This window comes from Amphiura filiformis, unplaced genomic scaffold (genome assembly GCF_039555335.1).
Source record: "Amphiura filiformis unplaced genomic scaffold, Afil_fr2py scaffold_32, whole genome shotgun sequence".
NCBI lineage: Eukaryota > Metazoa > Echinodermata > Ophiuroidea > Amphilepidida > Amphiuridae > Amphiura > Amphiura filiformis.
In genome coordinates, this window is record NW_027305496.1 from 824,198 (window position 1) to 840,000 (window position 15,803).

The window sequence follows — 15,803 nt, forward strand, 5'->3', positions numbered from 1 at the left end:
CGTACATCGGGGAAACCGGCAGGCAGTTTAGCGTAAGAATGAAAGAGCATCAAAAGGAATCGGATAAGTTAGCGACAAGAAAATTTACCCGAACGGTAAGGAAGGACTCAGTTGAGGAAATAAACAAATCAGCAATTACATACCATGTTTCACAACAAGACCAGGTTATTAATTGGGAAGGGGCCAAAGTCGTCGATAAGGACTCGTGTAAACAAACGCGGTGGATCAGAGAGGCCATGAGGATCAGAAAGCGGGGGGACAACGTCATCAATCGCGATGAAGGAACTTATTCTTTGAGTCATGTATACGATCAGCTTCTGCAAACAACTACACACGCCCAGCGGCTGTATCGGCGCATTGCTGATGCAACGCAAACCTCCCCCCGCCCTCCTTGTCGACGGCACTGCCCGATTAGATTGTTATCAAAATTTGTAAAATGTATGCTGTAGACATTTCGTTTTTGCTGAATCACTTTTGGTGACATCAGTTATCATTCCTCATTCTTTTCACCTCTTATGTTTATAATATTATGGTGAAATCATACCTGGGATATTAAATCAATCAAGGATTATTTTTAAGCAATCACTAAACTAACAAATCATTCAACTATCTGACAATCAACCAAGCAACGTCAACCAATCGACCAATCAATCGATCGAAAAATCAAACAAATCTCAAATAAAGATTCACCCCGCCCGTCCAATTACAATCTATGCGTCCCTAAGAATAATGATGCATTTTTGGCCGACATACGGGTCCCTTGAAAACCATGGTTTTGATCAAAGGTCATTTATCAAATTTCAATTTGAGCATTTATCTAGTTTCTGTATATTACCCCCACCCCATATATCCTATTCGTGCTGTTATCCTCGAGAGCATAAGCTGGCGACAAAGTGACTCCCCCCCGCCCGCTACTACTAACAGGCCCTTATAGTATAAAATTGTAAGATGAATATATATTTTTTTTTCATTGAAATCGCACTTAATTTAAATATGTGATGCGATCAAGCAAAATCAGTCGGAACTCGGAAATATTGATTTTGAGATATAACCATACAAAGGAAATATTTCCATTTGTTTTCTATTGTTTTGGAAACTCTTTAATTGCTCATATCTTTGAAATCTCGTGATTTTTGTTATTTCTATAACAAAATTGTTACTAAAAATGTTGAAAAAGGCAAGCAAAAATAAATGCATCCAAAATGAACGCGTCCGAAAGCACCGCGCGTACAGCGCATAGTTCTCGCCCGTGCAATTATACAATATTAATGCACGGCTAGTAATTTACTAACGCAGGCTCTGATTGGTTCGCACTATCAAGGAGTGTATGAAATGTCGATAATACATGTATATAACTTTTGCAAATGCACTGTTCTTGTTGTTGTTTTTCAACATGTATGTACGCTGGCTGTTATGGGTAAAGATTAGAATTTGTTTATATAGATAACAAACAATGTTAAACGAAGACGATGATAATATAATTGACAACAAATTATTTAATGTGATGTATAGTGTTTACAGATTGGACAATGTTTTAACATGTAAAAAATATATTGTATCAATCACTGTTTAAGACTCTTACTTATTATATGTATAGCAATGTATGACCATTTTTGGAGCAGCACCCCCAGGCGCTGCCCCTATTCAATTCCACCGAAACGACCTACACTCTAAATTAGAAAGAATTAAAATTGAAATCATAGTTGAGACTTGTACATTTTTAAGTCTTTAAGATTTTTTACGCGGGGTTTGATTTAAATTTTCTTTAGGATCGGGAAAAAAGAAAATCTATTTTTAAATTTTTCGAAAGACTTAAACATTAAACCAATCACAACGCGATGGTGCGTCACGTGATCAAATCGAAACGTTTTCCTGGACTGCTCAGCCGCCATCTTTCTTTTGCGATTCCGTGTGGTGGCGAGCGAATGAATGAAGTGACATGGACGAATTTGTTTTGCAGAATGGCATCCCAGATGCTGTAATTGCCAATGTCAGTGACTATAACTTCCACGAAAAAGCTTACATTGTCGTGCACGAAATACCAATGTGAACATTATCTTCAATCGCCGAGGTAGTAGTCCGTGCTTCTGCTGTATAAGCTTACCTATACACATAAAATAATTTATAAATGGATAAGCTTATTTCCATGAAGGATCACACTCGGCCACTGCAGTGACACTGGAATTAACACTGGCACTGCAGACTATTTCTTGAACTTTATGAAAGAAGTAGTCCTGACTTGGTATTACTGCCGTGAATAGACGTATTGCTTGATAAGAAGTCACACAGACTTGTATTTTAATATCGATATTTAAATCCCCATAAAGATTTATATTATTTTGAAATAAATCCCAGATATGCTTTTAAATCTTAAAGGACTTGAATATTAAATCCTATGGACTTGCATTTTTAAATATCTGTGGGACTGAAATTTATAAAACTTTGTAAAGACTTATTTTAATCCTATATTGATTGGTCCCTAACTACAGTCTCTGAAAGTTTTGAAAGTAAGTCTTTTGGATTTGACTTTAAATCCCTCTAATGTATAGTGTACGGACGAATGGTGGTTTCCGTCTCTTTTTGACACACCATTGAACAAACCACGCTACTTTTGTTTGCTTTTTAAAGCCCGTAAAAGAGCAAATAAAACAAATCCTGTAATGAACCCGTAAAGGCAAAGAAAAGAGACCGCAGTGGGCCCGTAAAAAAGCAAAGAAAATAAACTGGTGCCCGTAAAGGAAGAAGAGACCTTAGTGAGCATGTATAAAAAGCGCAATAAGCAAAGAAAAAAAGGACCTCGGAACAAGGAGGGCCCGTTAAAAGTAAAGAAGAGATACCTTAGGCCTACTGGCCAAGAAAAGAGACCTTAGTTGACCCGTATAGTAAAGTAAAGGAAGGATGCCTTAATTACAAAGTTTGTTTTTTTACTTTTAACGGCCCCTTGGACCCCGGGCCGGGGGTAACGCATACCCTCACCCCGCCCTTGCCGGCGGCACTGCCCGATTAGATAATTATCACAATTTGTAAAATGGATGCTAGGCGCCATGAACATGTCTTTTGGTAAAACATGTCCTTTTCACCTCTTATGTTTATAAATATCATGGTGAAATCCTTAAGATAATCCTTTTGTTAATCATGCCTAGGATATTCAATCAATCAACGATTAATTAAGCAATCAATAAACTAATCAATCATTGAACTATCTGATAATCAATCAAGCAACGTCAATTAATCGATCAATCAATCGATCGACCAATCAAACAAGTAGAGACATATAGATTCACCCCACCCGCCACTAGTGGAAATTTAAGATGAGAATTCTTTCAAAACGATGAGAATTGGACAAAAGTATGAGAATTGAAAATTTTCTCATTTCTATGAAATTTTCTCATCCAAATGAATGAGAAATGTTAATTAACGTGTCAACCAACTGTCACATTGTTTTAAATGAGGAATTCATTTCTATAAAACTTTCTCATCCAAATGAATGAGAAATACTAATTAACCTGTCAACAACCTGACACAAATGGTTGTTTGACACTGAAATTAATGTGAGCTTCATTTTCTAATACAAAATTATTATGATTACTTTGTTTTGATGCAAAACACATACATTACGTTATTTGTGTCCAAATAGGTGTATATAAAATGTAAGCCATAACCAGTATCGTGAGACATTGTTAATTTATCTCACAGATTTCATAACGGATTGTAATTTTTTTAAAATAAGAATCGATAAACCTGCCGTCGCAGGTGTTATCTGAAATTTCAAAAAGGGATAAATGAAAAAAAACCCAAAAAACCGGCGCCAATGAGATTCGAACTCTAGACCACCTGATCACAATCCCAGTAACGAATCCACTACACTGCAGGAGAACCGTTGTTAGTCGTGCTAATTTATTTATAATATGTATAACAAGAATGACGCAATAACGGTCTACCAACATAATATAACTTAAAAGGTAATATATATTTATTTTACATAAATGGTAGACCGTGGCAATTTGCCTTAAAGGGAGGAATAATAACCTATAAACATATCGCACACAAAAAGGTGTGTAAAGTGACCGTGTATAATCAAAATATATTTGAGATAAAATGCCGTATACGATCAAAACATAAGTTTTAATGAATGAATTCATTCCGATCGAAGATCAATAGCACAATATAGTAGCAATGAATACGCTAAAATCAAGAGTGATTGTTAACTTCTCCCAGTTGCATGTCGTTAGATACATCGCTTCTTGCCCCAAAGATAGAAATTCGTAGGCCTATTAACTGCATATGCATATTTCGCACCCTTGGTTCAATAAAACCGTTCATATGAAGTTCACCATAGGATATTTTATTTGTATAATTTTCAACCTATTTAAATATTTTTATCTCTTCCCTCCCCCACCAATCAATGTTGGAGCAAACATAGAGCACATTAAAAAATGCGGCGTTTGTTATACAACATTGAATAAGGGGAGCGGGAGAGTCTGTAAACTATGGAAACATCCCAGCAAATTATCCCTTGATTGTACATGTAGTTTATATATAGCACGCAAAGATGACGGTTGAAACTTAAATTACTAATTTAAAACAATGTGACAGGTGGTTGACACGTTAATTAACATTTCTCATTCATTTGGAAGAGAAAATTTCATAGAAATGAGAAAATTTTCAATTCTCATACTTTTGTCCAATTCTCATCGCTTTGAAAGAATTCTCATTATACATTTTCTAATAGTGCGCTCGATTACAATGTATGCTTCCCTAAGAATAATTGTGTGTTTTTGGCCGAAATACCCGTCCCTTGAAAACCATGGTTTTGATCAAATGTCATTTATCAAAGTTCAATTTGAGCATTGATTTAGTTCATCCCCATATATCCTATTTGTGCTGTTATCCTCGAGAGCATAAGCTGGCAGCTGGCGACAAAGTGACCCCCCCCGCAACTACTAACAGGGCCTTATAATATGAAATTGTAAGATGAATATATATATTTTTTCATTGAAATCGCACTTAATTTAAATATATCTACACCAAAGAGTAATTCAAATTACAAAACATGAGATATACAACGAAATACCAGAGCCAGTAAACAATGGATGTAAAAAAAGTACTGCTTTTTACGTCTTATATCAAATGTGAACCTTTTGATCTAGTCTTACTATGCTTGTTCAATTAGATTCAACTACACCCGTGTTAGAAACAGAACCGTCCACAACGACGTATCCATCTACTACAACAGGGCAAGGTAAATTCTCATTACCAATTCTCCTAAAGTTTTTCATCCTGATGTGTATCGGTCCATTACCTACTATGTGCTCCATGTATACGTGGTACAACAGGACATATTAGTACCACCGATTCATCTACGACCAGAAACAATCAACAAATGAAATTCTGGAGTCATGTCTATATATTCATCATATCTTCGCAATGTCTGTGTTTTGTGTGCTAAAATGTGTAACAGTACTTGCAACTCCCAATGTTTGTACTGTCCACTCACATTCAAAATGCTCCATTTATCTGTTATTTTTTTCAGATCCCTGCATGTCAGATTACTTTGCTTGTTCCTCTGAAGGACCATGTATTCCAGACCACTACGTTTGTGATGGATTTTCAGATTGTTGGGAAACCATGACAGATGAAATCAATTGTGAGAGTAATTTTGATTACAATAATAAGTGCTAACATATCCCACGGTAGTTTGATGGCATGTAGAATGTAGTAATTTTTAAGAAAAGGTGAACAATGATACCGCTATTTATCTTTAATCTTGTTTGCATCTTTAAAAGTGTTAGACACTTGTATAATCGTATTAGAACATCAGCAAAAAAAGACTAACAAATGGCAAGGACATTTGCTAATTTAAATTTAAAATAATTATATGTAAATAGCGCCCTCAATTTGTACACAATTGTACAGTTTATAGAATAAAAATTACAACAAAAAGGCAGAAAAAGATTTGATCTATGTTAAAAGTAGCTGAAAAATATAGATTTATATTGATATCTGTTGGTATTGTCCATTTCTAGAATTGATCATTATATGATGTTTTATTAGAAAAATAATAAATGACCACATCAAACAACACTGATCCCTCGGAATATTCTCAAGTCAGATGGCAGCTGATATTGGATTAAGTATTCATTTCTCTTGAACCAGAGACTGACGGTTCAATTGTTCACTAGATTGAATTTGTTGTTGTTATTTTTTTAAATTTTGTTTCTCAGATCTATTATAGGCCAGTATACTATAGATTTTTTTTTAACCTGACTTGAGCATTTTGTTTTAGCCTAGGCCCAACAGGATCAATACGTAACTCCACATAGAGCGACCGTTTACAAACATACAACATAATATCAACATGTCGTATGTGAAACAATGAGATGACAATCGTGTATTGTTGCAGTAACCTTTGTCAGTAGAAATTCATACATTTCAGAACAAACAATAGATTGAAAAATCAGTCATACAAAATTCAAATAACGAAAAACGTGTAATACCATTATTATACATGCATCTTATATCGACTTCTGTTGTGCGTCATTTAATGTTATGTACATCCTTAAGTAATTATAACACGGTTTTTAAATCATTTCATCTCAAAATAACATAGGTCCATGTCCCAGAGAAGGTGACTTTAGATGTGGTCTTGGTGATTCATACATATGGTATACGTATTGTATTGATGCGCACCTGGTTTGCGATGGAAACATTGATTGTCATGACAATTCCGATGAGATAAATTGTAAGATGGGTTTATATATACATTTAAATTGCACTTAAATCAAACATTACAGATATACAAACTGTAGAAAGGATTGAAATGAATAATGATAAGAAGTTTGACACCAAATCTTGGAAGTAAGAATTCAATAATAATTATTACACTCTTGAAAGTAACAATTCAACAACAATGTTTAAAAAGAGACTGATGTTGTGATCAATTGAATATTTTAAAATGTGTAAAACCGTATATCTGTTTATTTAGGTCCAAGCAACCCAATGTTTACGACAGAATCGATCGCTACGACTGAATCATCCACTGCAGCAGAGCAAGGTAAAGTCTCATTACCAAATCTCCTGAAGACTTTCATCCTAAGTTTTTCTATGACCCAACTGTGGTACAACATGGCATAATAAGAATAAGTATATGTACCATTAATTTAGCTACGACAACAGAGAAATCTTGAGTTTGATCAAAAGTCATTCACCCAATTTCAATTTTATCGTTGATGTGTGGTCTTTAGCTACGGGTGTCTAGGAACACATCCTCCGTTAGCTACTTACGGGAACAGAATGTTAACGTATATAGAATTTATTTGAAGCGTCGTTTTTGCATAGAAATTACTGACTGAATATGATTTTGCTATAATGTAAATGACAAAAACAATACACTCACCCTTTTTACCAGAACAATACACTTCTTCTACTTTTTCTTAATATCCAAAATATAATTTTGATTTGATTAGGTATTTGACTAATATTTCCATCGTAATAAGACGGTTCATTGAAAGTATCGAATTTCATCAAAACTATAATACAACGCCTAAAGTTTTGATTTTTGCAGGGTATGTTAATTTACTAAAGTTCTTCACAATCGTTTAAAAAACAGAAAAGGAATGAGAATGTCCTCCTCAGCAAATGTTACATATTATGACTTTTTAAATCTTAAAAGCTTTAATAATGACCGAATTCAGTTGAAACAGCAAATATCGCGCGATTTTGAGAATACTCAAAATTGTGGCTTTGTTTTTGCTGAACTACGCACTTTGCCACATGCTACGTTGCTATTAAATGTTTTAGCAAGTGTTTTTGTTAGTGCTGTTTTTCACTAGTTTGTTTGTTCGTTCGTTTGTTTGTTTGCTCGTTATTTTCTTAAAGCCACATAACACCGTTTATAGCCCTAAGTCTCTTGGGGACAGTTGGGTGGCGGTATCATTATGTGTTGCATTGATATATTGATGTTTTGATATATTTTCGAAATTTTGACAAAGAGAAAAGTACAAGGCAAAGTGTAGTTGCAAATTTATACTCTTCAAGTTCAGATCTTTCATGGGTCGTATTACTTGTTATGGTTCAAATTTTAAGGGGCGTAGCAAGCGGGTGGACATGGTGGACGAGGTCCATGGGCCCCGATGGTTCAGGGCCTCCCGAACAAAAGCGAAAATGAAATAAGGGGTTCAACTTGAGGTTCAGATGAATAAAAGCAGAGCATTCATGGCTGAAATTGTAACACTTACCATACTTTCACTTTATAATATACAGTGAAGCGAAGCGTTAAACGTAAAGCAAGCATTAGGGGGTGGGGGCCCAAATAGACAACTTTTCCCAGGCTTATTGATAATAATCGTATGGTATTGTATATCATATGAATTTCCCATCTCTCCCTCTCTCTCCTCTCTTTTTTCCTCTGTCTCCCTCCTTTTTCCTCTTTTTTCCTTACACTGGGGGGCGAGGGCCCTAATAGGCACTTTTTGCCGGGGGGAGGGTTATTGCCCCCCCTGTCCCCCTCCGGCAGCTACGCCACTGCGCCACTGATGATGTGTAAGTTCAGTGTTTGGTTTGACCGTCGTTTTATTTGTGTATGGGCACAGGTTCTTGTCACAGCGACACGTTTCAATGTAACGACGATGGTAACTGCATTCCTGATTATTGGTATTGCGACGGATTTAGTGACTGTGTCGATAATAGTGACGAACCGCCTGGTTGCTACTGTAGAATCACAGAAATCATATGCGGTGATGGTGGATGCATCGATGTAAATTTAGTGTGTGATGGTAAAGCAGATTGTGATGATGGCAGTGATGAAGCAACCTGTGGCCTCACAACCATTTACTTGGAAGATGTAGCGACAACTGCTGTACCAGGTACTTTCAAAGAACTGACTTAGCCCCCCCCAAAAAAAAAAAAAAAACATGTTTAGCATCCTCCCGCTTCCTTTATTGAGGTTTCTTCAATTGTATTTTTATTTTTTGAAATTCAGTCATAATGTTTCAAAAATATGTCTAGGAAGTGGAGATGCTGTCTATTTCCTAGCTTATATATAGGAAACACTTTTGGGAGGTGTTGTGATAATAAGAGTGGGCCTACCAGAACAAAAAATAAAAAAGGCCCTGGGAAAAGGCTTTCTACTTTTTCCAGTCATTATTTTTTATGCTATAACAGCTCTAATTATGTTTATTTACACCGATTTTGTGTGTCGGTCAAAGACCGCTGAATCATGTTAACCTTGAAACATTTTGAAACTTCACACCACGCTTATTTGATGGGATCATTTATTAATTTTTTAACAAGAAATTATTATAATGTTCAATTGTAGACCTGAATAATACCAACAGCTATGACACTAATAAACTGTATATACACATATATTTTGTAGCAATTTTTAACATAGATTTTCGTTTCTATATCAAATTATTTTATCTTTTCTGCTTTTTTTTTGTAATTTTGATTCAATAAACTACTAGTTTTAGTATACATATTTGTACAAATTGAGGGCGCTATTTACATATATTTTAAATTTAAATTAACCAAGTAATATGAGTTATACCTTACATTTCATAATAAGTTTTTTTTAATTTCCTTTGTCATTTGTTAGCCTGTTTAGATAAATAGAGCCATCATTGTTCAACTTTTTCTAAAAATGACTCAGTTTTACATGCCATCAAACAACCGTGACACATGTGATAAAAGACTTAAGATACGACAACATATTCTTTTTATATAATTGTTTCATAATTTAGGTCCAACTACAATGGCGGATACGACAGAATCATCCACTACACCAAAGAAATTAGGTACCACTGAGTCATCTACGACAACGGCTATGTCATCCGATACACCAGAGGAATTAGGTGAGTCACCTATAACTGCGGATTTGTCACCCACTACACCATATGACTTAGGTACCACTGAATCGAGCGGATTTGTCGATGACAACAGATGAGCTAGGTATATACTCATATTCAGAGCCATAGAGCTATTAAAGATGGAGAAGCAATAGATTATGTGCCGATTTGAAATCTGACAAGCTATTCATCGAAAGGTACCTTTGTTTGGGACAAAGGGCTTCCGCCATTAAATCGGTAAGCTGGCCCGACAGTGTATTAACGCTTTACCTAGCAGGCTACTGTCAATAAGTGATCAAACGAAAGTCGCGTGAAAGCGCTATTGGAACGAAAAGTACCTATTGTTACCATAAAACCCAAGGGTCTGATTGAGTAGCCGTAAGCACAAAAGGCACACATTAGCCGCTGATGTACAGTTCGTTGTCACCCTACTGAATTTAGGTGCTTCATTTAAATAAATTGAATGTCTATAGTACTGTATAATGGTAATAGCTACGTATACATGTAACATATAATAAGTATACCGGTATAGGCCTATATAAAAGTTGTTTCACAAATTGACATTTTATTTTATTTTAAGAAGGAGAATGTCATAAACAGTGGCGTACTGAAGGGGGGGGCAGCTCTTCTGTGAGAGGTCGTGGGAGGGGAGGAGGGAGGAAGAGGTGGAGGAGGGGATATGAAGAATGAGAGGGGGGACTGGAGGAAGAGAGAAAGAGGAAGAAATGAAGAGAAATAAATAAATAGATGTAAATAAATAGAAAGATAAGGAAAATGATAGGAATGAGAGGGGGCAAAAAGTAAGAGGGGATGGAGAAGGGAAGGGTGATAAGAAAAGGGAGTGATACTTTAGCAAGGAAAGAATAAGTACAGAGAAAAGAAAAGAAACGAATGACAAATAAATGTAGGGCTTATAATAATTCTTATAGAAACTAAACACAGCCCCCCCCCCACATAGGCCTAACACTAACAGCACTATAGGCAGCCATTCGATGATGTCAATGCCTTTATGCGTTACGTATTTAAAACGCCCAGTCAGATGTATTTTACACCTGCCAAGCACAAGTCACCCAATTTCGAAAATTGGACGTTGAATCAGGGCTACGACACTCAGCTCATTTGCATGGCAAAATTACCCGTCTCCTCCGCAGCCAATTTGGTTTCGCTCCATCGAAATCAAGCTGGCCACGGAGGAGACTACCCTCCTTTGTGTTTGTTCATTTGTGTATGGAGAGCCATTATTGGAGTCTATAATAACTTAGGCTACGCTCTCAGCTAGAGTCCGACGCTGCATTGTACTAGAAATACCTTTTCTGTGAAATCGCTATAGAGCCAACCGGGAACACGTATTCGTTTTGAAAATATAGCATTAAAATTAGTATCACCCTTGTGGCCCCCGTGCAGTGGAAAACCTTAATTATTTTATTAAAAAGAAATGAAAATTAAAAACAACACGGATCTACCTGTGCACCTATAAAATGGGCACAGCAATTTGTCTCAAATATGAGTGAATTTTAAGAAACATACAGGATATGATGAACATTGACCTGACGCCATGATAGCAGGATCTATGTATATACCGTATTGTCATAATACCAATATTTGTCATAATATATAATGAGCAATATTTAGCAACGTAAACGTGCAGTTCATATGCACAAACGAATACTGATGTTTATGATATTCAGGTTTTTGTACATCACATATAACATGTCACATAGGAGTCATACGTGTTGACATTCATCTATTGTATTTGTTCAACTGTGTATGGAGAGGATTAACGCCATTAAAACTCTATCAGTATTAGGGCGTAGTTCAGTGAACTCATCGGATTGCTATTCCAAGTTCTTTGATATTACAGATAATATGCATTAATGGGTCGAGGCGTAATGTTAACCTTGACACATTCTGTATTATTACCAATAAAATACTCCAGATACGACAAACTATTCTTTTTATATGATTGTTTCCTTATATAGGTCCAACTACAATGCAAATGGCGGATACAACAGAATCATCAACCACAGCAGAGGAATTAGATACCACTGAGTCATCTACGACAACGGATTTGTCATCCACTACAGCAGAGGAATTAGGAACCACTGAGTCATCAATAACGACGGATTTGTCGATGACAACTGAACTAGGTACATACATTATCATAATCAGAACTTTCTGGGCCAGTTTTACAAAGACTACTCTACGGCTGCACTAGATTACGTATGACTTTGTGAAACGGGTACAATTATTTCGGTTATGTGTAAAAATAATACCAAGTGCAATTGAAAAGGATATGAAAAATGCTGTCGCTACACAAGACTAGATTCCGTAAGTTTGTGATCGTTGGTGATTTCACAATACGTCGAAATCATTTTACGATGCTGCAACACGTAACTATACTTAGCTCAACCGATGAATTAATGAAATACAGACGAAAACCAAGTATGAAAAACGTGCCCGTACAAGCAATATCTTAAAGAAGCTGAACCTAAATGACAAAATAAAGTAATTAAGAGATGGGTAATTTTAGTCTGCGCTTTTTGACACCTCATTCAAGCTAAAAAAATATTTATGAATTTTGAAAAACAGTGCTTTAATTTCTACTTTCATTTGATCAAAATACAACAATTCAAACTTACTAAGTATCCTTATTAAAAAAACATTTTGGAATCATTTTTACCTCGAATTCATGATGTAAGTAGTAAGTGATACGCTTATTGTTATTTCAAGGTTTTTTCCTATACTTTTGTACATAGCAAGCATTTCCCAAATTTGCGTGGACGCCCTCACATTATGACGTCATATCGACATTATGTGGGGCATGTTTTTACCTGGATAAAGGAGACCCGTACCTATTCATTAGTGCCAAATTTAGCGGTACTTGTCGTCTATTGAAAATATGGGGGTTGCACGACCAGCTTTCGTAGTCCGTGTTACAAAACATGGGTCATTAGTTGTAGGGTTAAGTAGAAGGCGATACATTTTATTTACTCAGGTATGTTATCTCAAGATTTTCATCTTATTGTAATGCCGCCATGCTACCTATGCTCACCATCTCATTGTGATCTTCCAGACATTGTTGGCACCGCTCCTAAAGAAGACATGGACAAATTTAAATGTACATGCCTTCTTTAGAGGGTAAAGAAGATTTTACCCATACTTTTGTACATAGCCAGAAATTCCCAAATTTGCATTGGCGCCTTCACATTATGACGTGATAGCGATATTAGGGGGTGAATGTTCGTACCTCTGTTGGTATCACTGGATATAAGCGATTCATAGCTATACGTGAATATAACGGCATGTGACGTTTGTAATTGAAAATTAGGCCTCGTAGTCAAAATATCAATCAGTAGTTCTCGGGTTAAAATAACTATTGGCTGAAGCTTCAACGGAAGCCTCTGAATTTCTGAAATATTTCAGCAGCTTATTGTGATATGATTTGAACAAAATACAACAACTCGCACTTACTATTTATGATTATTACTTAAATTTGGAAATTATTGTTACCTGGAATTAATTGCCGAATTCATGATTTAAGTAGTAAGTAAAAAAACCCTTCATTGACAACATTTTATCGACTCGGATACATTATTTCCAAGGTTTACATCTTACTGTAATTTTGTCATGTTACCTATGTTCACCATGGGGAAATTGAAATTCCCATGTCTTCTTTAGGGGGTCGAGAAGATGTGATCAAGCAAAATGAGTCGGATGTCGGGAATATTTATGTTACTGTAATGCTGTCATGTTACCTATGTTCACCATGGGAAAATTGAAATTCCCATGTCTTCTTTAGGGGGTCGAGAAGATGTGATCAAGCAAAATGAGTCGGATGTCGGGAATATTTATTTTGAGATATCACCAATGATAGCATTCAACTTTTTTGTATTTCATTGCTGTGAGCAACACTAAAATATAATGAGTAGTCGTTGTCAAAGACTACTTGCGATTGAGAGAGGGAGGCAGGAACTGCGAGTCGCAAACCGCGATGCCCCACAAATAGCGAGCGGAGCGAGCAGCCAGCGTGATTCTAAAGGTGTGGGGTTCCCAATAGGGTTTAATAGGTACACAGGTACACATAATAAGAAAACATGGGAATCCCCTCTCCTCTTTAGGGGGATTCCTTTAATTTTTGCAACTGCCCATTACACTGTACATTACATCTATCATGTCGCTGCTTAAGAAACATCATCTGCTGATCTGCTACCTTTTTTTAAAAATTATTTCAGCTGTTTGCGACACAGGTTACTTCGCCTGTTCACGTGACGGACCATGCATTGAGGAAAGATATGTTTGTAATGCTTGGGTAGATTGTTTAGAAACACGTAGCGATGAAATAGACTGTAAGTTAAGTTTGAATAACCAAATCCTGCTCATTTTACATGCAGAAAGTTCAACATACAATGTTTTTTTTTATCTGAGTAGTAAACTGTTTACATATTAGCCCTACTTTTGGGTATAGCAAACATATCAGTGGTGTGTATCATATTATGTCATGGGATGTAAAATAGTCTTCAAGAATTAACGATTTATTTTGCTGTGAAATCACAAAATGGAAACTGGACATTATTTCAGAGAATCGCCCGGAACATTAAGTGCAACATAACTTAGTAACACACAACAAGCAGAAGACTACAGGATAAAGTACCGATTAATGTGATTCGATTCAGGGAGATTATAACTTGTTTGCATTAATGTTTATATTTTACGACATGGCATATGACTGGGCATCAACAGCAGAGACAAAAAATCATTTAGAAGCTGCTGACGAGGAAGCACCCAGAAAGCGATTAACCTCCCTGCTGAAGCTGGCCCTTGATCTAATGGCTGGGATTTGGGCAGGAAGAGAATTCCATAATTGGGCGGTCGATAGTAGAAATGATTTTTCATGGCTGAAGGTTTGATCCCGGGTTTGATCTTGGGGCTTCCACTGCTAGGTCATGTGATCTTACAGAACGGCGCAATCTGGGGTCATGGACATGGATGTCTGGCATCAGCTGGCATAACAACTCAAGGCCCTCCTTTTAGAGCATACGATAGAAGAGGGTGGCTGCTCCGACTGCCATGCAGTGGCTCAATGGCTGAATACGACGATTTTCATACTCATTCGTTGCCAGACCAATGACACGCTTACCACTATTTTGAATGTAGTCAAGCTGAGCTAGTGAAGTGGTGGTTGCACCAATCCAAGCACTGCTAGCATATTCCATTGTCGGTCGTATAATGGCCGTGTATAGATGGTTGCTCCCTGGGAAGGTAGAATATAAGGCTCTTCTGAGGAGTCCCAGTCGCTGACCGGCTGTCTTAGACATTTTGGTAACTACTTGGTTCCAGGACAAGTTGTTATTGCATCGCCTGTTATCTTCTTATAATATGAAATTGGTTCATTTTTTTTCAAACAACTTGGTTTTTATTTGTATTGTTTACACATATTCCAACTTTATACCTAAATGGAATCGGCCACATTTGTTGTCTTTGTAGGTCAACAGAGCAAAGTTCGACTTTATGTCTTTGCATATAACTACATGTTAAATGGGCAAAATAACCAGTTGGCTTTCTTTCACTTTACATTATTAATTTCACAGCTTAAACTGGACACAACCCTTCGAGGCAGTTATTGCTAATATTATTTAAACATTTTGAATACAAATTACAAAATTTGACGGGAATAGTATACAAATATATACTGCCATGAGAGGTTCTGGTTAAAACTATGGGCCCGAGGTGAGATCAATAGTACTATTTTCCTGAGGGGCGCAGCCCCGAAGGAAAATAGTACTATATTGATCTCAGCGAGGGACCATAGTTTTAACCAGAACCTCGAATGAAGGCAGTATATATTTGTTTTATATCCTTCATTCATAGATTTTTTGTTCATTGATTGGTTAAAAGATTATATGAAAACTCCACCATGCTTCAAGATAGGCCTAGGTAGGGCCTATGCACGGCAGTCCG

General features: G+C 36.4%; 1 protein-coding gene across 5 annotated transcripts in view; it reads left to right on the forward strand.

Moving 5' to 3' along the window:
* Positions 1-15,803, forward strand: part of LOC140143920 (uncharacterized) — a 65,795-nt gene that overhangs the window by 42,015 nt on the left and 7,977 nt on the right. For 2 of the 5 annotated variants that reach the window (XM_072165758.1, XM_072165761.1), the window contains 8 exons: positions 5,174-5,242; positions 5,534-5,647; positions 6,611-6,742; positions 6,986-7,054; positions 8,592-8,864; positions 9,741-9,851; positions 11,825-11,992; positions 14,078-14,191. In XM_072165758.1, the coding sequence (XP_072021859.1) occupies positions 5,174-5,242; positions 5,534-5,647; positions 6,611-6,742; positions 6,986-7,054; positions 8,592-8,864; positions 9,741-9,851; positions 11,825-11,992; positions 14,078-14,191 (1,050 nt within the window). The remainder of the gene's footprint in view (positions 1-5,173; positions 5,243-5,533; positions 5,648-6,610; positions 6,743-6,985; positions 7,055-8,591; positions 8,865-9,740; positions 9,852-11,824; positions 11,993-14,077; positions 14,192-15,803) is intronic. The other 3 variants (XM_072165760.1, XM_072165759.1, XM_072165762.1) reach the window with 3 other exon arrangements.